This window comes from Taudactylus pleione, unplaced genomic scaffold (genome assembly GCF_031769625.1).
Source record: "Taudactylus pleione unplaced genomic scaffold, aTauple2 ptg000894l, whole genome shotgun sequence".
Classification (NCBI taxonomy): Eukaryota; Metazoa; Chordata; class Amphibia; order Anura; family Myobatrachidae; genus Taudactylus; species Taudactylus pleione.
The window spans coordinates 86,294-112,558 of record NW_028285295.1 but is presented as its reverse complement, the minus strand read 5'-3'; the positions used below and the strand labels follow the sequence as shown (position 1 = coordinate 112,558).

Sequence of the window (26,265 nt, the reverse complement as noted above, 5' to 3'; positions counted from 1 at the left end):
CGCACCCACCTGATGTAATAGTGATAGTTCCTCAATGTATTACACCACCCGTGGATATAATATGCACTCACCTGATGTAATAGTGATAGGATGGTAGTTCCTCAGTGTATTACACTCCCCGTGGATATAATACGCACCCACCTGATGTAATAGTGATAGTTCCTCAATGTATTACCCCCCCACGCTCTCCCCGCGGATATAATATGCACCCACCTGATGTATTAGTGATAGTTCCTCAATGTATTACACTCCCAGTGGATATAATATGCACCCACCTGATGTGATAGGATGGTAGTTCCTCAGTGGATTACATTCCCCGTGTATATAATATGCCCCCACCTGATGTAATAGTGATAGGATGGTAGTTCCTCAGTGGATTACACTCCCCGTGGATATAATATGCACACATCTGATGTGATAATGGGGCAACATCCTTGGGAACAACACTGCATCCAATCCCAGTTTAGTGGCAGTGAAATTGCCGTTCCACAGTGAATTACGCTCCCCGTGGATGAAGTAAGCACCCACCTGGTGTAATGGTAGAGCGCTGTCCGTGGGAGCAACACTGTATTTAGACTGTGGAAGGAGGAAGACGCAGGCTGGTTCTGGATTGTAAAGCTTAGTATTTAGATCTGAGGATCCGAAAAAATCACCGAAGCATGTAGCAATTTGTGGACAAACCTGTCCGAGGTCCCGTAACGCGTTTCTCCGTTGTAGCAGTGTAACGGTTTTGTCAGAAGGTGATACAAATGTCCAACAGGGAAGATATTTAAATGTTCGGACAACCAATAAGGTCTGTCTGGCACTTCATTAAGTGGTCACTGGTGTTCATTAAAGTAAAAAGGATAAACCTCTAATAATACAGAGATATACAATGATAAAAGTAAAACAATTCTCTATAAAAATCGTCATCAGAAAAATCTATATAGCAAAGTAAACAATTAGAATGATTAGAATGTAATTAAGATGGTATCATAGAGAATCCGTATCAGCAATTGAATATGCAGAGGATAGGAAAATACTCCAACCCCGGAGACCCAGGTTCAAATCCAGTAGAAGACCAAAAAGACATAAATTACTAATGAATAATTGATTATGAATATTATATATATATATATATATATATATATATATATATATATATATATATATATATTTCTTTCTACACATAAATATACAGAAGATAGAAGGTGCAGCATGTGATCCTAGGGCCACATCTAGGCAGGGACAGGAGATTGTGTGCTTCTGACATCACCAGAACTGTGTGTGTGTGTCTCCTCTCCCAGCATTGAAGCGCTGCCCGTTAGATAAGAGTGGCTGTTGTGCTTCTCTCACCGTTAGATAAGAGTGGCTGTTGTGCTTCTCTCACCGTTAGATATGCGTGGCTGTTGTGCGTCTCTCACCGTTAGATAAGAGTGGCTGTTGTGCGTCTCTCACCGTTAGATAAGCGTGGCTGTTGTGCGTCTCTCACCGTTAGATAAGCGTGGCTGTTGTGCTTCTCTCACCGTTGGATAAGCGTGGCTGTTGTGCGTCTCTCACCGTTGGATAAGCGTGGCTGTTGTGCGTCTCTCATCGTTGGATAAGCGTGGCTGTTGTGCTTCTCTCACAGGCGCCTCCTGCAGATGGGGGTCTATAACTGCCAGCTATATAACAATCTGGGGCTGTGCTGCTTCTATGCCCAGCAGTATGACATGATCCTGACCTCGTTTGAGAGAGCGCTGTCGCTGGCTGAGAGCGAGGAGGAGGCTGCAGACGTCTGGTACAACTTGGGCCATGTCGCTGTGGTATGTATACTGGGGAAAGATGGATAAGAGTTGAAGAACGTAGTACTCCAAAAACCTACTTTATGCTTTGTAAGGTGTCGAGTGGAGACCGTAACCATGAGCACTCCGTAGCCATGTGCAGTACCGTAACCATGAGCACACCGTAGCCATGTGCAGTACCGTAACCATGAGCACACCGTAGCCATGTGCAGTACCGTAACCGCGCACACCTTAGCCATGTGCAGTACCGTAACCATGAACACAGCGTAGCCATGTGCAGTACCGTAACCGCGCACACCTTAGCCATGTGCAGCACCGTAACCGCGCTCATGTCCGAGCATTAGCGTCCATACACGAGCGTAGCGTCCATGTCTGAGCATTAGCATCCATACACGAGCGTAGCGTCCATGTCTGAGCATTAGCGTCCATACACGAGCGTAGCGTCCATGTCTGAGCATTAGCGTCCATGTCTGAGCATTAGCGTCCATGTCTGAGCATTAGCGTCCATGTCTGAGCATTAGCCTTCATGTCTGAGCATTAGCCTTCATGTCTGAGCATTAGCCTTCATGTCTGAGCATTAGCCTTCATGTCTGAGCATTAGCGTTCATGTCTGAGCATTAGCGTCCATGTCGGAGCAGTGGCCTCCATGTCGGAGCAGTGGCCTCCATGTCGGAGCAGTGGCCTCCATGTCGGAGCAGTGGCCTCCATGTCGGAGCAGTGGCCTCCATGTCGGAGCAGTGGCCTCCATGTCGGAGCAGTGGCCTCCATGTCTGAGCGTAGCGTCCTTAGCAGCATGAGAACTGATGATGAGACTCCCCAGCTGAGGAGCTCCCAGGCTTCATAATTTGGGGGCTGAACTTTCATTCCATGTAACATAGTGCAAACCATACATCCACCTTCCTTCTGCCCCTTCAGTGCCACTAAAGTCACCTGACGCGTCTATATCACGTTATATCACGTGTATCTGTCTTTTTTTTTTTCTTTAGGGGATTGGAGACCTCAATCTGGCCTATCAGTGCTTCAAGCTGACTTTGGCCAACAATAATGACCATGCAGAAGCCTATAATAACCTGGCTGTGCTGGAGATGCGGAAAAATCACGCTGAGCAGGTCTGTAACTGGGTGCGAGCGGCTCTGCGATGTTTCATTACTGTAAGGCTCTACGATGCTTCATTACTGTAAGGCTCTGCGATGCTTCATTACTGTAAGGCTCTGCGATGCTTCATTACTGTAAGGCCCTGCGATGCTTCATTACTGTAAGGCCCTGCGATGCTTCATTACTGTAAGGCTCTGCGATGCTTCATTACTGTAAGGCTCTGCGATGCTTCATTACTGTAAGGCTCTGCGATGCTTCATTACTGTAAGGCTCTGCGATGCTTCATTACTGTAAGGCTCTGCGATGCTTCATTACTGTAAGACCCTGCGATGCTTCATTACTGTAAGACCCTGCGATGCTTCATTACTGTAAGACCCTGCGATGCTTCATTACTGTAAGTCTCTGCGATGCTTCATTACTGTAAGTCTCTGCGATGCTTCATTACTGTAAGGCTCTGCGATGCTTCATTACTGTAAGGCTCTGCGATGCTTCATTACTGTAAGGCCCTGCGATGCTTCATTACTGTAAGGCCCTGCGATGCTTCATTACTGTAAGGCCCTGCGATGCTTCATTACTGTAAGGCCCTGCGATGCTTCATTACTGTAAGGCCCTGCGATGCTTCATTACTGTAAGGCCCTGCGATGCTTCATTACTGTAAGGCCCTGCGATGCTTCATTACTGTAAGGCCCTGCGATGCTTCATTACTGTAAGGCCCTGCGATGCTTCATTACTGTAAGGCTCTGCGATGCTTCATTACTGTAAGGCTCTGCGATGCTTCATTACTGTAAGGCTCTGCGATGCTTCATTACTGTAAGGCTCTGCGATGCTTCGTTACTGTAAGGCCCTGCAATGCTGTAAGGCCCTGCAATGCTTCATTACTGTAAGGCTCTGCGATGCTTCATTACTGTAAGGCTCTGCGATGCTTCATTACTGTAAGGCTCTGCGATGCTTCGTTACTGTAAGGCCCTGCAATGCTGTAAGGCCCTGCAATGCTTCATTACTGTAAGGCTCTGCGATGCTTCATTACTGTAAGGCTCTGCGATGCTTCGTTACTGTAAGACCCTGCGATGCTTCGTTACTGTCAGACCTAGTGCTGTAGACACAGAGAATCTGAGAAACCTGTTATAGGATTATGGGGGAGATGTATCAATCCTTGGAGATAAAATGGAGGAATGGCCCAAAGCAACTAATCAGCTTCTGATTGTCACTTGACCAGCACAGTCTTTGAAATGACAGAAGCTGATTGGTTTTGGGCACTTTATATCCCCAAGGCTTGGTACATCTCCCCTACATATCATGCAACACTAAGAAATACTCACCTATGCGTAGAATATCCATAGGCTCCACAGGGAGACCTTGGGGTGTAGGTGATGGATAGGAAATCTGGGCACTACGCAGTTAAATTTTAACTCCCAGGATGCATCGGGTCCACTCTCCCTATACCCTGCCCCTGAGCCGGAGGCACCTCAGTTTCGTTGGTGCCCGGCTGGAGTTTGGTCCTTAAACTTTTTCCTTTTTTCCGCCACACCTCCCGGGCTGCGACCCCAGTAGTGATCTGGGGCTCTCGGCGGGCGGCTCCCACGCAGACCCAGACTGCAGACCGGATTCAGGGGACAAGGTAAGTTGCATTGCGGCAGTCAATACTTCTCGTCTCAGGGTACAGACCGGAGGTCCTGGGGGTGGACGCAGGCTCCAGCCATCGTGCTCCACTGACCAGGGACATAAACGGTGCGGGAACCGGCGTCCCGGGGGTTAATAACCAGGTAGGGCAGGCTTTATTCCCTGTTTAAAGCAGCTCCTCCCCTCAGCTCAGTACGCCTTTCCTGCGAGGTCTGGCTGCCCTGAGCTGCTCTCCTCCTCTGGACACGCCCCCTCTGAGGTCTGGCTGCCCTGAGCTGCTCTCCGCCTTCGGACATGCCCCCCCTGAGGTCTGGCTGCCCTGAGCTGGTCTCCTCCTCTGGACACGCCCCCTCTGAGGTCTGGCTGCCCTGAGCTGCTCTCCTCCTCTGGACACGCCCCCTCTGAGGTCTGGCTGCTCTCCTCCTCTGGACACGCCCCCTCTGAGGTCTGGCTGCTCTCCTCCTCTGGACACTCCCCCTCTGAGGTCTGGCTGCTCTCCTCCTCTGGACACGCCCCCTCTGAGGTCTGGCTGCTCTCCTCCTCTGGACATGCCCCCTCTGAGGTCTGGCTTCCCTGAGCTGCTCTCCTCCTCTGGACATGCCCCCTCTGAGGTCTGGCTGCTCTCTTCCTCTGGACACTCCCCCTCTGAGGTCTGGCTGCTCTCCTCCTCTGGACACGCCCCCTCTGAGGTCTGGCTGCTCTCCTCCTCTGGACACACCCCTATGACGTCTGGCTGCTTTCCTCCTCTGGACATGCCCCCTCTGAGGTCTGGCTTCCCTGAGCTGCTCTCCTCCTCTGGACACACCCCCTCTGAGGTCTGGCTGCCCTAAGCTGCTCTTCTCTGGACACGCCCCCTCTAAGGTCTGGCTGCCCTGAGCTGCTCTCCTCCTCTGGAAACGCCCCCTCTGAGGTGTGGCTGCTCTCCTCTGGACATGCCCCCTCTGAGGTTCGGCTGCTTTCCTCCTCTGGACATGCCCCCTCTGAGGTCTGGCTTACCTGAGCTGCTCTCCTCCTCTGGAAACGCCCCCTCTGAGGTCTGGCTGCCCTAAGCTGCTCTCCTCTGGACACGCCCCCTCTAAGGTCTGGCTGCCCTGAGCTGCTCTCCTCCTCTGGAAACGCCCCCTCTGAGGTGTGGCTGCTCTCCTCTGGACACGCCCCCTCTGAGGTTCGGCTGCTTTCCTCCTCTGGACATGCCCCCTCTGAGGTCTGGCTTCCCTGAGCTGCTCTCCTCCTCTGGACATGCCCCCCCTGAGGTCTGGCTGCCTTAAGCTGCTCTCCTCTGGACACGCCCCCTCTGAGGTCTGGCTGCTCTCTTCTTCTGGACATGCCCCCTCTGAGGTCTGGCTGCTCTCCTCCTCTGGACACGCCCTCTCTGAGGTTTGGCTGCTCTGAGCTGCTCTCCTCCTCTGGACACGCCCCCTCTGAGGTCTGGCTGCTCTCCTCCTCTGGACACACCCCCTCTGAGGTCTGGCTGCTCTCCTCCTCTGGACACGCCCCCTCTGAGGTCTGGTTGCCCTGAGCTGCTCTCCTCCTCTGGACACGCCCCCTCTGAGATCTGGCTGCTCTCCTCCTCTGGACACACCCCCTCTGAGGTCTGGCTGCTCTCCTCCTCTGAACATGCCCCCTCTGAGGTCTGGTTGCCCTGAGCTGCTCTCCTCCTCTGGACACGCCCCCTCTGAGGTCTGGCTTCCCTGAGCTGCTCTCCTCCTCTGGACACGTCCCCTCTGAGGTCTGGCTGCCCTGAGCTGCTCTCCTCCTCTGGACACGCCCCCTTGAATTGTAGTGCCATTGTGCAGTTTATTTCTGCATTTTATGTGACTTGTGCTACCGCTGTCAGTCTGTGTCTCTCTACTCATACTGTCAGCATATAACTATACCTTTTTTTCTAATGCCCTAACAGTACAAGGTGTTGTCAGGATGTTTCTGTTACCACATTTGGTTGGTCAGATACTGGGTGGTTGCACTGTGCCATATTTGAGCCTGTTTTCTTGCAGCTTCCCCAAGCATCAGTCAGGAGCAGTATTTTGTCTTCACTACTAGTATGAGATACACTCAGTGGTTGTATTATACATTATTAGTGCCATATTGTGTGATGATTTCTCTACCATTATGTCTGAGAATGATAATGATATACACATTTCTGTGCCCATCCTGCTATCGTGCAGGGCATGTGCTGCAGGTTTAAGTGAGGGAGAGATGGTACAGGATGGATTTTGTGTGGTGTTATAATCTCGGTCACCATGCAGGATCTCCCTTGAGCTTCCTTTCCTCAGGTCCTGACATTGCGGGCCATTTGGCTGTACCAGCTGTTTTCCCCGCTATGGGGTCACCACAGCAGTCTGTTACTCCCTCACAGGGATTGCCCCAAAAGGTTACAGCCAAGCATGTACCTCCTGTGTCTCCACCATGGGTAGTTGTTCTCTCTACCACAGTGCAGAGCTTGGCAGCCACCTCTACTGCCCTTCAGGCCATGTTACAGGGTGAAAAACTCCTTAAGCCTGCTAAGCGTCATATGCCGTTATCTCAGTCCACACTATGTACTGAGTCTGAGATGTCATTTGATGACGGAGAGATTGTGGATGCTTCTGACTCCCTTCCGCAGGAGGTAGAAACTTGGTCTAAGATTAATATTCCTGCTCTTATATGAGCTGTGCGTTCTGCCTTAGTCATAGAGGAAGAAGAACATCCAGCTCCTCGGCCTAAATATGCTGTGTTCAAGCAGATAAATGTTACTTCTGCAGAACTTCCTTTATAAGATCAGCTAGTTGATCATATGGCGGCGGCATGGCAATCGTCTGGGAAATGCTACCAGCCTCAAAGACGCCTGGCTTACTGTTACCCTTTTCCGGAGGAACATTGTGCTAAATGGGAACCACCTCCTGCCGAGGATTCTCATGTTACGCGCTTAATTAGGAGTGCTACATTGCCTTTGCCCTCCATTTCTTCCCTTAAAGATCCTACGGTTAGGAAAGTGGAAGTTTGCCTGAAATCAATATACTCTCTTTCAGGAGCTGCTGCCCGACTGTCCATGGCTATCTCATGGGTGGCCAAGGCTATGGAGCAGTGGGCTGATTCCCTTGAGGACAACTTCCCTACCAATGTTTCTAGTAATCAGGTGACGCTGGTTGGTAACATCAGAGATGCGGCCGCATATATTGGGGAAGCTGCTCTGGATGTCAGTCTCCTGACTTCCAGAGTCTCGGCTGCTGCTGTGTCAGCTCGCCGTTCCCTGTGGCTGCTCTCTTGGAGCGCGGACGCTGCTTCTAAGCAGGGTTTAGAAAGCTTGCATTATAATGGTAAAATCTTGTTTGGTCCTGACTTGAACAAGATTGTGGACACATTGGCAGCAGCTAAGTCTGCGTTTCTGCCTTCCACGTCTACTTCTCCAAAGCCACGGGCCTCTTTCTTTTGGTCCTTTCGGCCCCAAAGAAAGCCTAAAGGACAATCCTTTCCTAGGCAGTCTGCTCCCAAGACGACTGCCAAGCCCAAGAAACAGGCCTAGAATACAAGACGTCTGGCTTCCAAGTTCGAAGATAAGCCCTCAGCCCGACGAGACGGGCCTCCCCCTGGGGGTACCCAGGATGGGAGGCAGACTTCTTCTTCAGTTCCCACAGTGCTTGTGTTAGACCACCACGGACACTTGGGTAAGAGAAGTGATCTCCCACGGGTACACCCTCTCATTTCTCAGAAGGCCTCCCCACCAGTTTTTCTGCACGGACCTTCTTTAAGACGGGGACAAAGGCCTTGCAGATCCAGAAAGCCAAACAGTCCTTGCTCCAAGCAGGGGTCATAGTATGGGTCATAGTACGGGTCCCGTTACCTCAGAGGGGGACGGGTTATTACACTACTCTCTTTCTGGTTCAAAAGCAGAATCTGCCTATCTTCAATCTCAAATCCATGAACAAATTCCTCAGAGTCCCTCTGTTCAGAATGGAAACCCTACACTCCATCATACTGGCTATGGAACCTGGGGATTTTATGGTATCGCTGGATATTCGGGACACGTAGCTACATGTACAGATTACTCACTCTCACCAGTGTTATCTCCGGTTTGCTGTACAACACCAGCATTTCCACTTTCGGGCTCTGCCTTTTGGCCTGTCTACTGCACGACGGGTGTTAACCAAGGTTATGGCTATCATGGCGGCCCATCTGCGGGGGCAGGGTGTCCGACTGCTACCATACCGGGACGACCTCCTGTTGGCAGGGTCTCCACCACCAGCTGCAGCTAGCGATTTCTGTTCTTCAGACACACGGATGGTTAATCATTTGGAAGAAGTCATCCCTAACTCCATCCCAGAGGATGCTCCATCTGGGAGCCCTGACAGCAGAGGATCTTTCTGACAGCAGACAAGATCTCCAGCTTACAGATGCGAGTACGTAGATGTCTCCACAGTCGCCGGGTGTCAATCCACTCAGTGATGCAGGTTCTAGGGTCTATGGTGTCGACATTCGACATGGTGGAATATGCTCAGTTTCATTCCAGGCCTCTGCAGAAACTGATCCTCTCCAGGTGGAATGGATTACCCCATCAGATAAAGGCACAGACGATGGTGCTCTCTCCGGAAGTTTGTTTGCCCCTGTCTTGGTGGCTACAGACGTTTCATCTAACCAATGGGCGCCCCTTTTGGATTCCGGACTGAGTGATCCTGACAACGGATGCCAGTCTCCGGGGTTGGGGCGCAGTAACCGGTCTGCAATGTTTTCAGGGTCATTGGACGACAGGCGAATCAGCCCTGCCAATCAACATATTGGAACTTTGGGCAATCTACAGGGCCCTCAAACTGGCCAGACATATACTTCACGGGAAACCCATGCAAGTTCAGTCAAACAACACCACAACCGTGGCGTACATCAACTGTCAAGGAGGTACTCAAAGTCAGACAGCAATGACCGAGGTGTCATGCATCCTGACATGGACGGCAGGTCATCTCTCAGCCATATCGGCAGTGTTCATTCCAGGAGTTCTCAATTGGGAAGCGGACTTCATCAGCCTTCACAATGTACATCCCGGGGAATGGTCTCTTCACCAAGAGGTGTTTCAACTCCTAGTGGACAAGTGGGGCCTTCCAGAAGTAGACCTCATGGCCTCCCGACACAATCACAAACTGCCTGTGTACGGGCCCAGGACAAGAAATGCCGAGGCTATCTTGGTAGACGCTCTGTCAGTCAAGTGGACTTTCAAGTTTGCATACCTGTTTCCTCCAGTCTCACTGCTTCCTCGAGTTCTTCAAACAAGACGGAGACACTGTCCTGCCGGTGGCACCAGCTTGGCCCAGACGCCGCTGGTACTCAGATCTGCAGAGTCTCTCTGCAGGGCCCTCCCTTTGAACACTTGGATTCAGTGGATCTCAAATGGTTGACGGCAAAGACACTGTTTCTTCTGGCTATTGCTTCTACTAGAAGAGTGTTGGATTTAGGGGAGCACTCCTGTCGCTCCCCGTTTCTGATATTTCACCAGGACAGGGCTGTGCTTCGGACTCTGGTTTCCTTCCTAAGGTTGTTTCTAGTTTCCACATTAATGAGGAAATTATAGTTCCGGCCTTTCAATCTCCAGTCCTCTCAGCAGGTGAGGCCTCTTGGGATGTGATCCGTGCCATCAGGATTTATGTGGACCGTACCTGTTCCCTTCGGAAATCGGACTCCTTATTTGTCCTATATGGATTTCACAAGAAGGGTTGGCCAGCCAATAAGCAAACGTTGGCTAGATGGCTTTGTATGGCTATCTCAGAGGTTTACACTCCGGAGGGCCTTCCTGTTCTTCCCTTCTGTTAAGGCTCATTCTACTTGACCTGTGGGTCCCTCACGGGCAGCTCGCCGTGGTGCATCGGCTGTTCAGCTGTGTAAGGCGGCCACGTGGTCTTCTGTCCAGATCTTTCTAAGGTTCTGTGCATTTGATACCTTTGCTGGATTCTCCTCTCAGCGCAGGAGCGTCCCCACCCTTAAAAGGACTGCTTTGGGACATCCCGAAGGTCTTCCTGTGGACCCTATGGACCCTGAAGAAGAAAATGAGTTATGATAAGAACTTACCTTTAACTCTCTTTCTTCGAAGTCCATAGGGTCCACAGGGCACCCACCCTGACTCACCTGGCTTCAGATGGGCTTTGTTCTGGTTGCAGGTTTTCAGTCTCCTTTGTGAGAATGTGATTCTTGAGTGTTCCAGACTTCCTTCTCCTCCTCCTCCTACGGCCTTTGGCTTGTTACGAATTGAGGTGCCTCTGGCTCGGGGGCGGGGTATAGGGAGAGTGGACCCGGTGCATCCTTGGAGTTAAAAATTTTACTGCGTAGTGCCTGGATTTCCTATCAATCATCTTCATGCCAAGGTCTCCCTGTGGACCCTATGGACTTCAAAGAAAGAGAGTTAACAAAGGTAAGTTCTTACCATAACTCTCATTATTTCTATTTCAAAGACCATATTAATCTTGTGCTGCGAGTGCTGCATAGGTCAGTGATGTCACATTTCCTCCTGCACACATTGCTGGTGACTTCTGGCACATAACAGTCTCCCATGATGTCATTAAAGGCCCGCGCTCTCCTGCAGACCGCTGCTGCCCTCGCTCCCCACATGTACGAGCCGCATTTCAACTTCGCTTCTCTCTCTGATAAGGTGAGATGTGTGTTTGTATTGTCAGTGTAAATGTCGTCTTAGGGATGGGGCAGTGGCATATAGAGGAGGGTCATGTCTCACAGTCTCTTAGTGCTGTAGGCGCCTCTTGCCCTGGTGGTCCTGACTCGTGGCGCAGCCTGTTCATCCGTGCCGTATAGCTGATACTACTTGTACATTTACTTGTGTTAGTTGTGGAGCTGGTGCTAAAGGAGAATTCAGGAAGATGAAGATTTTATCAGTGAGCTTCCTACTACCTAACTGGGGAGATTCAATTAGCTAATTACCTGCGCCAGGCGATTCAATTAGAGGGGTTACCCAGCTGCTAATTACCTGCGCCAGGGGATACAATTAGACGGGTTTACCCAGCTGCTAATTACCTGCGCCAGGGGATACAATTAGACGGGTTTACCCAGCTGCTAATTACTTGCGCCAGGCGATACAATTAGAGGGGTTTATCCAGCTGCTAATTACCTGCGCCAGGGGATACAATTAGGGGGGTTTACCCAGCTGCTAATTACCTGCGCCAGGGGATACAATTAGGGGGCTTTGCCTAGCGGCTAATTACCTGCGCCAGGCGATACAATTAGACGGGTTTATCCAGCTGCTAATTACCTGCGCCAGGGGATACAATTAGACGGGTTTACCCAGCTGCTAATTACCTGCGCCAGGGGATACAATTAGAGGGGTTTACCCAGCTGCTAATTACCTGCGCCAGGGGATACAATTAGCTGGGTTAACCCAGCTGCTAATTACCTGCGCCAGGGGATACAATTAGGGGGCTTTGCCTAGCGGCTAATTACCTGCGCCAGGGGATACAATTAGGGGGCTTTGCCTAGCGGCTAATTACCTGCGCCAGGGGATACAATTAGGGGGCTTTGCCTAGCGGCTAATTACCTGCGCCAGGGGATACAATTAGGGGGCTTTGCCTAGAGGCTAATTACCTGCGCCAGGGGATACAATTAGGGGGGTTTATCCAGCTGCTAATTACCTGCGCCAGGGGATACAATTAGGGGGCTTTGCCTAGAGGCTAATTACCTGCGCCAGGGGATACAATTAGAGGAGTTTATCAAGCTGCTAATTACTTGCGCCAGGCGATACAATTAGACGGGTTTACCCAGCTGCTAATTACCTGCGCCAGGGGATACAATTAGACGGGTTTACCCAGCTGCTAATTACTTGCGCCAGGCGATACAATTAGAGGGGTTTATCCAGCTGCTAATTACCTGCGTCAGGCGATACAATTAGAGGGGTTTATCCAGCTGCTAATTACCTGCGCCAGGGGATACAATTAGGGGGGTTTACCCAGCTGCTAATTACCTGCGCCAGGGGATACAATTAGGGGGCTTTGCCTAGCGGCTAACTACCTGCGCCAGGCGATACAATTAGACGGGTTTATCCAGCTGCTAATTACCTGCGCCAGGGGATACAATTAGACTGGTTTACCCAGCTGCTAATTACCTGCGCCAGGGGATACAATTAGAGGGGTTTACCCAGCTGCTAATTACCTGCGCCAGGGGATACAATTAGCTGGGTTTACCCAGCTGCTAATTACCTGCGCCAGGGGATACAATTAGGGGGCTTTGCCTAGCGGCTAATTACCTGCGCATGGGGATACAATTAGGGGGCTTTGCCTAGCGGCTAATTACCTGCGCCAGGGGATACAATTAGGGGGCTTTGCCTAGCGGCTAATTACCTGCGCCAGGGGATACAATTAGGGGGCTTTGCCTAGAGGCTAATTACCTGCGCCAGGGGATACAATTAGGGGGGTTTATCCAGCTGCTAATTACCTGCGCCAGGGGATACAATTAGGGGGCTTTGCCTAGAGGCTAATTACCTGCGCCAGGGGATACAATTAGGGGTGTTTATCCAGCTGCTAATTACCTGCGCCAGGGGATACAATTAGGGGGGTTTACCCAGCTGCTAATTACCTGCGCCAGGGGATACAATTAGAGGGGCTTTGCCTAGCGGCTAATTACCTGCGCCAGGGGATACAATTAGGGGGCTTTGCCTAGAGGCTAATTACCTGCGCCAGGGGATACAATTAGGGGGCTTTGCCTAGCGGCTAATTACCTGCGCCAGGGGATACAATTAGGGGGCTTTGCCTAGAGGCTAATTACCTGCGCCAGGCGATACAATTAGAGGGGTTTATCCAGCTGCTAATTACCTGCGCCAGGGGATACAATTAGGGGGGTTTACACAGCTGCTAATTATCTGCGCCAGGGGATACAATTAGGGGGCTTTGCCTAGCGGCTAATTACCTGCGCCATGGGATACAATTAGGGGGCTTTGCCTAGCGGCTAATTACCCGCGCCAGGGGATACAATTAGGGGGCTTTGCCTAGAGGCTAATTACCTGCGCCAGGCGATACAATTAGAGGGGTTTATCCAGCTGCTAATTACCTGCGCCAGGGGATACAATTAGGGGGGTTTACCCAGCTGCTAATTACCTGCGCCAGGGGATACAATTAGGGGGCTTTGCCTAGCGGCTAATTACCTGCGCCAGGGGATACAATTAGGGGGCTTTGCCTAGAGGCTAATTACCTGTGCCAGGGGATACAATTAGAGGGGTTACCCAGCTGCTAATTACCTGCACCAGGGGATACAATTAGGGGGGTTTACCCAGCTGCTAATTACCTGCGCCAGGGGATACAATTAGGGGGCTTTGCCTAGCGGCTAATTACCTGCGCCAGGGGATACAATTAGGGGGCTTTGCCTAGAGGCTAATTACCTGCGCATGGGGATACAATTAGAGGGGTTACCCAGCTGCTAATTACCTGCGCCAGGGGATACAATTAGGGGGCTTTGCCTAGTGGCTGATTACCTGCGCCAGGGGATACAATTAGGGGGCTTTGCCTAGAGGCTAATTACCTGCGCCAGGGGATACAATTAGGGGAGTTTGCCTAGCGGCTAATTACCCGTGCCAGGGGATACAATTAGGGGAGTTTGCCCTACACGGGAAACCTGTAGATTAATTTTATGCAGAATCGATGGGTTAAGAAACTTGCTAATTAATTGAATAGCTATTCCCGAGTGGTACGATCAGTTAGCTGCGGGGCATATCCCACGGTTAATTGAATCCCCCCCCCTCCAATATGTACTGATGCCTGGGGCTCCCATCAACATGGTGACAACTGTGACACCCCCATAAGAGCCTGTAATATATATACTGTCCCCAATGCACCTGCACTCCCTCCATTATCTCTGACCTTACCTTACAGATCGGAGACCTCCAGAGCAGTTACGTTGCCGCTCAGAAGTCAGAGTCTGCCTTCCCCGACCACGTGGAGACTCAGCAGCTCATGAAGAAGTTGAGGCAGCATTTTGCAGCAATCTGAAGCCGGTTGTGGCCCCGAGTTTGGTCATACAGCCGCTATGTAGTGTTACCAGCAGTGTACAGGGTAGGACGTGATAAGGGACCATTGTGTTAGCACTTACACACATAGAGCAGCCCTTCCCCTCTAGGTATGGTGTCTTGCAGGACACATGCCATGTGTAGGATGATATAGTGCATGGTGGTATAAAAGGGCATTGCAGAAAGTTCAGCGTTTTATTATTCCCCATTGTCTGTATCTAACTTGTGACATTTATTGTGTGTAAGCAAAGAATAGACATGTTGATGATCTCCTGTTTTATTGTCCAGTACCCATGGGCCCATGTACTGATATGGTGACGTGATGGCCGTTTATGCAGCAATAACTGAGCCGTGTAGGATCCCGAATGCACAGCCGCTGGCTCTGTCCCATTGTTACCCTATGTATGCCGTGACCCTGCAGCCACTTCTACCACTGTAAGGTTTACCACTTTATGTAAGTCTGCTGGTGATCTCATCAATGTATGTCTGTATATAGCGAATAAAGCATTGTAGTATTCTGCAATGTCTCCGCCTGCCATATTTTATAATAAGGATCCTGGCCAGCTCCTGAGCCCATGAGTGGCTCCAGCCTGAGTGTGGCGTCCCCCCTCCTGCACAGGGGGAATAGCAGAAATACACCGTACACAGGTTCATCACAGCGGAAGCTCTGCTAAATCATTCATGAGAGCTTCCTTCACACTAAGGGAATAGAACGACAAACAAGCCATTTACTCAGAATGATTGTGTACAAGCCCATTATAGAGCGTGGAAGCCGTCATTTCTATCTCAGAGGGTTTAATGAGCATTAATAATGCATAAAGGCAAAGTATAACTTCTTTTCCTCTATTAGGAGTAACACAATATTGAGCTTTAAGACTCAGGATAACAATTTGTCTATGTACATGTCTATAGTATACGCACCTTACTCACTTCTTCATAACGCCCATTCTATTGTTTTGCTCTCAAATACTAAAATATTTATCTGGTAGCAATGTCTATAGTATACAGGGCCGGACTGGCCACCGGGCACTTCTGGCAAATGGCCTCCGGGCCGGCTCGAGGAGGGCAGTAGTGCGCCCGCCCTCCACCCCACGCTGTTGATACATGTTATGCGCTCGGGGAGGGAAGGGGTGGCGTTAGCGATGGGCAGAGACAGGGGCTGTCTGCCAGGGCTGAACTACAGCCCCAGTCCATCCCTGATGGTATATATCCACTAATTTAATTACTGTGCGCCTAATTCTGACTCTGCTGGTGTCAGATCTATTGGAGCAAATTTTTTCCTACCGCACATGTGTCCTGATTGTGTCAGTACAGAGTCACACCGCGCATGTGTCCTGCACTGTGGCTCACAGAAACCCTCCTTTCTGCCCATGCCAACAGTAAAGCATCCTGAGACCATTGATGTGTGGGGTTGCTTCTCAGACAAGGGAGTCTGACTGTCACGGCTACAGACACTTGAGACTCCTGTGAAGAGTCAGGCTTACTAGGTAGTATGAACTGAGGTGGTTTTAGGAATGACCTTTTCATGAAATATCACTAGCACGAAATAAAAGTAAATAGAATTTATTCAAGAATAAAAACTGTCAGACATGAGGCTAGGGCCTCAGGATAGAATGGAGGTCAATAACAGGGTTGAGCCCTGTATCGCGATGGAGGTCCGGAACTGGGTTGAGCCTTGAGATGTAACAAGATCCAGAACGAGGTTAAGCCCTGAGACGTAAAGAAGATCCGGAACATGCTTGAGCCCTGAGACGTGATGAGGGTCCGGAATTGGGTTGAGCCCTGAGACGTGATGAGGGTCCGGAATATGGTTGAGCCCTGACACGTGATGAGGGTCTGGAACTGGGTTGAACCCTGAGACTTGATGAAGTTCCGGAGCAGGGTTGAGCCCTGCAACGTAATGAAGGTCCAGAGCCGGGTTGAGCCCTGCGGCAGAATGAAGATCCGGAGCAGGGTTGAGGCCTGCAACGTAATGAAGGTCCGGAGCAGGGTTGAGCCCTGCGGCAGGATGAAGGTCCGGAGCAGGGTTGAGCCCTGCGATGTGATGGGGTTCCGATGAGGATAGACTAACGGTGAAGTTGACAACTGTAGAAGTAACCCCAGTGTCCGTATGAGTCAATTATAACAAGTAAACCAAATAGTGTAGCGTAGAATGGAATAGCAGTAATAGAGCAGGATAACATCGGAAAGACAATGGCAGTGCTGAGCTCTGTAGTGCAGCTGATAACCTGTATCAGAACTTGAACCGGAACACGAGCAGGAATGTAGCGAGGTCCACAGCACACACCAGTCACAGCGGGGATCTGGCAGGAGTCCAAGGAAGACCTGAAAGTAACGTTGCACAGACAATGAGGCATAGTTAGTATACTAGAGGTCTGTGATCCATAGGAAGTTCAGGACATGTGACCCAAATAGAATCACGTTTGGAATAATAAGCAATCAAGGAATCCAACAACCTGATGACACCTAAGAAACAGATGATCACTTTAACTCTCTGCACACTGCATGTATTGAACGCCAGCAACCAGGATAGATCCTCCAACGACCACAATGGAACTTCGGCAAGTGTAGTTTATCTTTATGTACTGAAATAGTCAAAGTCCTGACAGGGATCACTCACAATTTTGCCTAAGAACACAGCCATTAATAAAGAATGGTCCCAAAACATCCTCCAAGAGCAACTTCTTCCAACCATCCAAGGACAGTTTGGTGATGAACAATGCCTTTTCCAGCATGATGGAGCACTTTGCCATAAGGCAAAAGTGATAACTAAGTGGCTCGTGGAACAAAACATCAAAATTGTGGGTTAATGGCCAGGAAACTCCCCAGACCTTAATCCCATTGAAAACTTGTGGTCAATCCCCAAGAGGCGGGTGTACAAACATAACCCACAAATTCTGATAAACTCCAAGCATTGATTAGGCAAGAATGGGCGGCCATCAGTCAGTATGTGGCCTAGAAGGTGAGTGACAGCATGCCAGGGCGAACTGCAGAGGTCTTGAAAAAGAAGGGTCAACACTGCAAATATTGACTCATTGCATAAACTTAATGTAATTGTCAATAAAAGCCTTTGACACTTATATAAAGCTGTAATGTTACCTCAGTATACCATAGTAACATCTGACAATTATGTAATGCTGTAATTATACATCAGTATACCATAGTAACATCTGACACTTTTACCTCAGTATACCATAGTAACATCTGACACTTATGTAATGTTACCTCAGTATATCATAGTAACATCTGACACTTATGTCATGCTGTAATGTTACCTCAGTATATCATAGTAACATCTGACACTTATGTCATGCTGTAATGTTACCTCAGTATACCATAGTAACATCTGACACTTATGTCATGCTGTAATGTTACCTCAGTATATCATAGTAACATCTGACACTTATGTCATGCTGTAATGTTACCTCAGTATACCATAGTAACATCTGACACTTATGTCATGCTGTAATGTTACCTCAGTTTACCATAGTAACATCTGACACTTATGTCATGCTGTAATGTTACCTCAGTATATCATAGTAACATCTGACACTTATGTCATGCTGTAATGTTACCTCAGTATACCATAGTAACATCTGACACTTATGTCATGCTGTAATGTTACCTCAGTTTACCATAGTAACATCTGACACAAAGGTCTAAAAACACTGAAGCCGCAAACTTTGTGAAAACCAATACTTGTCAGTCTCACAACTTTTGGCCATGGCTGTATATATAGTGTAATGGGGTGTAGAAATGAGAATTCAGACAGGCAGGTACTCAGTAAAGCAGTGTCTTTTATTGCAGCAGACACTGCACTTTAGCATACATGAGCTTAGGCCTGGACACATAACACAAATACAGTGCATCCGGAAAGTATTCACAGTGCTTCACTTTTTCCACATTTTGTTATGTTACAGCCTTATTCCAAAATGGAATAAATAAATTTTTGTCCTTAAAAAATTCTACACGCAATACCCCATAATGACAATGTGTAAAAGTTTTTTTGAGATTTTTGCAAATTTAATTAAAAAAAAAACTAAGAAATCACATGTACATAAGTATTCACAACCTTTGCCATGAAGCTCAAAATTGAGCTCAAGTACATCCTGTTTCCACTGATCATCCTTGAGATGTTCCTACAGCTTAATTGGAGTCCACCTGTGGTAAATTTAGTTGATTGGACATGATTTTGAAAGACGTACACCTATCTATATAAGGTCCCACACTTGACTGTGATTATCAGAGCACACACCAAGCATGAAGTCCAGGATTGTCTTGAGGCACAAATCTGGGAAAGGGTACAGAAAAATGTCTGCTGCTTTGAAGGTCCCAATGAGCACCGTGGCATCCATCATTCATAAATGGAAGAAGTTCAAAACCACCAAGACTCTTCCTAGAGTTGGCCGGCCGTCTAAACTGAGCGATCGGGGGAGAAGGGCCCCAGTCAGGGAGGTGACCAAGAACCTGATGGTCACTCTCAGAGCTACAGCATTCCTCTGTGGAGAGAGGAGAACCTTCCAGAAAAACAACCATCTTTGCAGCAATCCACCAATCAGGCCTGTATGGTAGAGTGGCCAGACGGAAACCACTCCTTATTAAAAAGCACATGGCAGCCCGTCTGGAGTTTGCCAAAATGCACCTGAAGGACTCTCTGGTCTGATGAGACAAAGAGTGGACTCTTTGGCATGAATGCCAGGCGTTATGTTTTGAGGAAATCAGGCACCACTCATCACCAGGCCAATACCATCCCTACGGTGAAGCATGGTGGTGGCAGCATCATGCTGTGGGGATGCTTTTCAGTGGTAGGAACTGGGAGATTAGTCAGGATAGAGGGAAAGATGAATGCAGCAATGTACAGAGACATCCTGGATGAAAACCTGCTCCAGAGCGCTCTTGACCTCAGACTGGAGCGACGGTTCATCTTTCAGCAGGACAACGACCCTAAGCACACAGCCAAGATATCAAAGGAGTGGCTTCAGGACAACTCTGTGAATGTCCTTGAGTGGCCCAGCCAGAGCCCAGACTTGAATCCGATTGAACATCTCTGGAGAGATCTGAAAATGACAGTGCACCGACGCTTCCCATCCAACCTGATGGAGCTTGAGAGGTGCTGCAAAGAGGAATGGGTGAAACTGCCCAAAGATAGGTGTGCCAAGCTTGTGGCATCATATTCAAAAAGACTTGAGGCTGTAATTGCTGTCAAAGGTGCATCTACAAAGTATTGAGCAAAGGCTGTGACTACCTATGTACATGTGATTTCTTAGTTGTTTTTTTTTTAAATAAAATTAGCAAAGATCTCAAAAAAACTTTTTACACATTGTCATTTATGGGGTATCGTGTGTAGAATTTTGAGGACAAAAATGAATTTATTCCATTTTGGAATAAGGCTGTAACATAACAAAATGTGGAGAAAGTGAAGTGCTGTGAATACTTTCCGGCTGCACTGTAAACAAATAAAGTAAATATCCCAGCGCTTCTTGTGCTTAGCAGTCAGCAGTGGCTTGCAGCCACAATTGGCCATGCTCTGCCAGCCCCTTTCCCTGGCACTACAACACTTAATCCTACTACCTGACCGCTAGACAGCATCAGGGCAAAGAGATCAGGTGTGTGTTTTAAACTCTTCCTCTGCTGCTCAGTGATGAGTTGCAGCTGGGTCTGTGCAACTTTGAAAACATGGAGTTCAACACCTTCCTTGCTGCAAACTGGACTGGGTTCACTCTAGACTCCCTTGGAGGGAGCTGATCCCACGGGAATGTGGGCAATTCAGGTGAGAGACAACCCCTCTCACCACACTGTGTATATATATTATAGAACATGTAGAGGGGTACTCGCAATTCCAATACGATCGTGCCAGGGTGCCTTCCTTGGGATAATGTAGAGATGCGCGGTCTGTTAAAAACAGCAACAGGCAGCACTCCACGGGCTTTATTAATAAAGTCATCTTTCTTTATTTATAAAGGCCGTGGAGTGCCGCCTGTTGCTATTTTTAACAGACCTCGCATCTCTCTCTCTCTCTCTCTCTCTCTATACACACACACAAGGATGGATGCATTTTTTATATTTATAAATGAAAAATATACAAACAAAAGGGTGTGGCTTGGCTGTTGCAGAGAGCGGATGTGCCTTCCATCAGCTCCCGCAGCCACGCCGATGTTAAGGCGGTTTTCGGGGGACCTCCCTACCCCCAAACCTGTGATACACTGCTGCCGGTGTCACTGGTCGGCTGGTCCTCCTCCGCCATGCTCTGGCAATCTCTGCAGCTCCCCGTCCAGCCGGGGGCCTACGGCTAGGTGAAGCCATGGCCTCGATTTGAATATCCCGGCTGCTGCATCCTGCTACTGGCGGTCTCTTCCTCCGCATGACCTCAGACGCCACTGACCGCCTGCCTCTTCCCTCCGGTTCTTATACAGGGCCAAGGAGAAGCTCTCGTGTGGCCCGTCTAGGAGGGAGCACCATACCCGTGTGGTGGGGAGCCCGGGACCCGCCTGCCATCTTGTGGAAGCCAGCTATCCATTAGGAGGCTGCCCTGAGCCTATACCACCTCTCTGCTCCAGGTACAAGCTGCCATACAGATACACACCCCCTAGGTTGGGGATATCCCTTGGACTCTCCCCCTGCTGCTTGTGACAACAGGCCCCCCCTGCAGTCTCACTTCCCCTACCTCATATACTACCCTGCCAAGTTCCAAGGTTTGCCCTGCACAGTAGTCAGCTTCTGAAGGGCTCCCAGTGTGGCTACTTCTACATAAACATTTCCTGTACTTGGATAGCTTTATTGCTTCTCCTGGTTTGGAGCTCCCACCTGTGGCTAATTGAAGACACTACAGTTCTTTACCTGCCTGCCTTTCTATTGTGCTCTGCCACTGCCGGATCACGGTCTGGACTAATCCATTTAGGAACATACTCCTCGACCTCTCCCCCGGCTGCCCTTTAATGTGACTTCAACTCCACTGAGCCCGGGACCTCATGTAAGCACTCCCTGTCCGCTATGCCGCTCCACTAACGGGAATGTAATCTTCGTCATCCAATTTATCCGCAGGGCTCTTTTGCTATGTAACTTCTATCCACTGTTCTGATGGGCAAGACAGGGGAAGGGTCGCAGAGTAAGACTCCCCGAAATCCACGAGACTGTACCACCCAACTGAATTTGCCCTCCTATTTATCCATTTCCCACAGTACGGACCCCTCTGAGGTTCCGCAAGGGGCCATCTCCAGTCCCTCAAAGCACATGGCTGCTGCCCCTGCCGCAAGCGATATTCAAGATCATATGCCTCAACTATGGGGTGAAATCACTGAGATATTGTCCCATGTGAAGTCGCTCCCTTCCGAGCAGGACATGCAAGAGCTTGAATCTCGGCTCCATGAGTCTCTGCAAACACAGATCTCTCTAGTACAAGCCGCCGAGGTCACCCATCTAGGCTCCCGTGTACTGACTATGGAAGAGGACAGAGATGCTGTACACTCGCAACTATCCCTGTTTCATGAGACGATCATGCAACAATCCTTGGACATGAGGGCCATGCAAAATAAGCTGGATGACTTGGACAGTAGGGACTGCAGAAATAATATTAAAATCCTAGGCCTTCCAGAAGATATTCCTCCTTCGGGCCTTATAGATGTCCTTAATAAGATCTTCGGGGAAATCCTGGATTTGGACCCAAAAGATTCCATTGAATTCGATAGAGCCCATAGAGCCCTCTGTCCGAAGGGTCCGGCGTCAGAACGTCCACGCGATGTGATATGCCGGATTCATTACTTCTCGCAGAAAGAGGACCTCCTTTGCAAGACCCGCAACTTGGAAGATGTAGAATTTAATGGTACTCGCCTGCAGATATTCCAGGATCTGTCGTGGCGTACGCTTCAGCAGTGTAGATTATTGAAGCCCCTTACAGAAGCGCTTCACAAGAAGGACATTAAATATAGATGGGGATTCCCACTTTCTCTTCAGGTTTCACACAATGGCGATCTTCTCAATCTCAAGACTCCCTCGGATCTTCCTGATTTCTGTTCAGCTTTGGGACTAGAAACTATAACTCTTCCTGATTGGCAGGCTCTTTCTCTTCCCAATATATTACCTCCCAACCTTCCGATAAGAGCCCGCTGGGAACAAGTTCAGCACCCCAAGAAGAAGTCTAGAGGAGAAGCTTCCCCCCGTGAGTCTGACCCCCCCCCGTGAACTACTGCAGGTTTGCCGTATACTTTTTTGCTCTATAACTTTACTGCATCTTCTTATATTTTTGTATATTTTGATGTTATTATTGTGAGTCAAACTGGTCCTTAGTGGGTTAATCACCAGGACTAGCCGTTAGAGCGAATATCTATTATTGGTATTGAATTTTGTCGGCAGTACTCCCTGGTCCTGCTGTCCCTTGTTTACTAGTTTCCTTATATGGGTTCTCACCTAATTATGCCGCTGCTCCGGCCATGTTCCCTTTTCACCCGTGTTGCCCCTCTGTTAGATTATTAGGGCAATCTCTCCCTAGTGGAGGATTGTCCTATTCTTTAGTTACGTTTAATGTCAGATATTTAGCAGTTAGCACTGTCTTTTTCTTATTGCTAATTTGTTTTTGTCCAGGATGACGAAGTTATTGCCCCCTAGTGTGCCCCCCACAACAGATTTTTTTTTTCCATGACATGGTCACCCTGGTGGTCCCCTTCTTGTCCAGATGTGGTTTTTCTAGGTTGCTAATGTTTTTATGTATATTTCAAATAGTAATTTTTTTTTCTTACTTTTTTTTTTTGTTTTACCCTTTTTTCTTCTACTTTTTTTTTTTCTTTTTTAATTTAGCTCCGGTCCCCTACAGCCTTTTATTTGTGTCCTTCTTTTTGATCTATGGCTGCCTCCCTTAGAATAATTTCTATTATTGCCAGGGGGCCAAATGTCCCTGAAATACGGGCAGGCCCTACGTTCCTTTCATGCCGAAAGGGCAGACATCGTACAAGAGACCCATTTCTGCCATTCTGATTCTGCCTCTCGCATTAGCAATCAGTTCTTCCCCACAGTTCATTATTGCAATTACACAATCTAAATCTAAGGGAGTGGCGATTTTGTTCGCTAAACATCTTCCTGTGTCTAATGTGGTTGCCCATAGATTGGAGGAGGGGAGGTGTTTGCTAGTTAAATGCACTGTATTTACCCAAGTATTTACCATTGTCAATATCTATGCCCCTAACCAGGGTCAGCCAGCCTTCCTTGAAAAGATATTTGATAGAGTCGCCTCTCTTCTAGAAGGTATCCTGGTGGTTGGCGGGGACTTGAATTGGGCCCTAGACCACCAAGTAGATGTGTCCTCTGGTCCTGCTGCCTTCCCAGTTCGCACGTCACGTAAGGTTAGGCGTCTTCTCCACACTCACCAGCTGTCCGATGTTTGGCGTATCCTTCACCCCACAAATAGAGACTTTACTCACTTCTCACACCCACATCAGTCCTATTCAAGGATAGATTATTTATTGTTAGCCAATAGATCTCTCCATTTAGTGCGGGATGCCTCCATAGGTCCGATAAGTTGGTCAGACCATGCTCCAGTCCTGTTGGATCCTTCTCTAGGGGTCTCTGACCCGTTTTGTAGAACTTGGTGTTTCAATGAATCCCAACTTGCAGAGGCTATTGACGGGTACATTGAGTATAATGTAACCCCTGATGTGTCGGGGCTTACTATTTGGGAAGCACATAAATGTGTTATTAGGGGGAAATGCATTCAGCTGGGTTCTTACTTGAAAAAACAAAGGGTTTGCCAGGTGGAGGATTTGTTGCAGAAGATACTGAATTTGGAGTCTACCCATAAGGCTTCCCTCTCTTCTGCTATTTATGTGGAGCTGGCTGCTGCACGCACGGCATTGAATACACTCCTCCTTGATAAAGTTAAATACTCTTTTAGGAAATGCCGTAGCAGATATTATAAATGGGGCAACAAACCCGGGAAAATGTTAGCCCGTGCACAGAGGGCTCTCTTTTATACCTTCTATTAAGGATGGAGGGGGTCTGGCTCTTCACGACACCAACAAGATTGCAGCAGCATTCTGTTCCTTAGACTCTTCCATTTACAATCTCCCTACTTCACCATCCTACCCCGATCCATTGGTGAGACAGAGGGCCATTAGTGACTATCTTGTTAGAGTAGGGTTCCCATGGCTGGCTAAACTTGAGTGTGAGGAGTTGGAGAGGCCTTTCACCATGCTTGAATTAGAGGAGGTTATCAAATCTACCCCTACTGGGAAGAGCCCAGGCCCCGATGGTTTTACTACAACCTATTACAAGGCCTTTAAGGATAGACTACTCCCATTACTACTGGAGGCCTTTAACACGGTCTCTGAACAGTCCCCTTTCTCTAGCCAGTCCCTAGAGGCCCACATTACAGTGATCCCTAAGGAGGGCAAGGACCCCTCCCTTTGTCCCAGCTACCGGCCGATTTCCCTCCTCAATGTTGATATCAAACTCTGTGCAAAACTTCTTGCAAATAGTTTAAAAGTGTTCCTCCCGTCTATCATACATAGCGATCAGGTTGGATTTGTTCCGGGTCGAGAGGCTCGGGACAACGCCTCTAAGATCCTTGCCCTTATTCATCATATCTCCACATTTAAGGTCCCAGCGATATTATTGTCCACTGATGCCAAGAAGGCGTTTGATTACATTGACTAGGGTTTCATGGCTGGTGTGCTGGGACATATGGCACTGGGTCCTGTCTTCTTTCAACGTACCCTCTTCCCTTTACCACTCCCCGTCAGCCAGGATTAAAGTCAACGGTTCCCTCTCTGAGTCCTTTGTTATTAACAACGGTACCAGACAGGGCTGGCCGTTGTCACCCCTGATTTTTATCCTCTGTATGGAGGCCTTGGCACGGTCTGTTAGGCTAAACCCCAATATTTCTGGTTTTGTTCTACAGGATCAGGAATATAAATTTGCCCTCTTCGCCGATGATTTACCGGCCACTATCACTTCCCCGATTACTTCCCTACCCAATCTCCTACAAGAGTTTAGGCTATTTGGTGACCTGTCTAATTTTAAGGTTAACTATACCAAATCAATTGCCTTAAATATTTATTCTCCGCCTCAAATGATAGCAGGACTTAAATCTGCTTTTCCCTTTGCCTGGCATGCCTCAATTAAAATATCTCGGAGTTGTCATTACTAGAGACCTTGGTCATTTGTTTGAAGCTAATTTCACTCCCCTTTTAGCCAGAATACGTTCAGATTTGCGATCTTGGAGAGCTTAGTCCCTTTTCATGGTTCGGGAGATTAGGCATTTTAAAAATGAATACTCTTCCAAAAATTCTGTATCTTCTGCAAACTAACTTTACCTATTAAGATACCCCAGCGATGGTTTATGGATATTCAGGCCCTTATTAGGGACTGGCCCTCATTCAGAGGCGGTCGCAAGAAGCGATCGCTCTCTCTGAATGAGGGCGGCCGCTTTCTTTTTTTTAGTGTGGCCTCCTTGTCGCTAGCTAAGCTGTGGGTTACCACCCACAGCTTAGCGACCGACCAGGTTGATGGTCGCGATGGGGCTTGCGACGAGACCCTAAGGTTGGGTCTCAGCAACCGCAAGCCCCAGGGAGCTTCCTGCTCTGATCAAGCAGGATGCTCCCCACTGACATCACTGATGATGTCAGTGCGGCCGCCCACAAAACGGTAGGCGTTCCTTAAGGAACGCCTCAGTTTTTTAAACCACCCCCCGGCCCACATACAAAACGGGGCGAGCTGTCGTTCAACATCGACAGCCGCCCCTTTTGTAGAGAGCTCCGGAGCAATATCGTTTCTCGCTCTGGGGCTTGCGCACGCGCAATGCCATCGACTCGGTTGCGAGCGCATCGGCGCTTCTGACCGGGT

General features: G+C 48.9%; 1 protein-coding gene across 2 annotated transcripts in view; it reads left to right on the top strand.

Annotated features, from left to right (window-relative positions):
• TTC8 (tetratricopeptide repeat domain 8) overlaps positions 1–14,959 on the top strand; it is a 55,676-nt gene extending 40,717 nt beyond the window's left edge. For both annotated transcript variants that reach the window (XM_088459093.1, XM_088459092.1), the window contains 4 exons: positions 1,610–1,784; positions 2,750–2,872; positions 11,002–11,085; positions 14,303–14,959. In XM_088459093.1, coding sequence (XP_088315219.1) covers positions 1,610–1,784; positions 2,750–2,872; positions 11,002–11,085; positions 14,303–14,419 — 499 coding nt within the window. In that variant the 3' untranslated portion in view covers positions 14,420–14,959. The remainder of the gene's footprint in view (positions 1–1,609; positions 1,785–2,749; positions 2,873–11,001; positions 11,086–14,302) is intronic.
• The last annotated feature ends 11,306 nt before the right edge of the window (positions 14,960–26,265 follow it).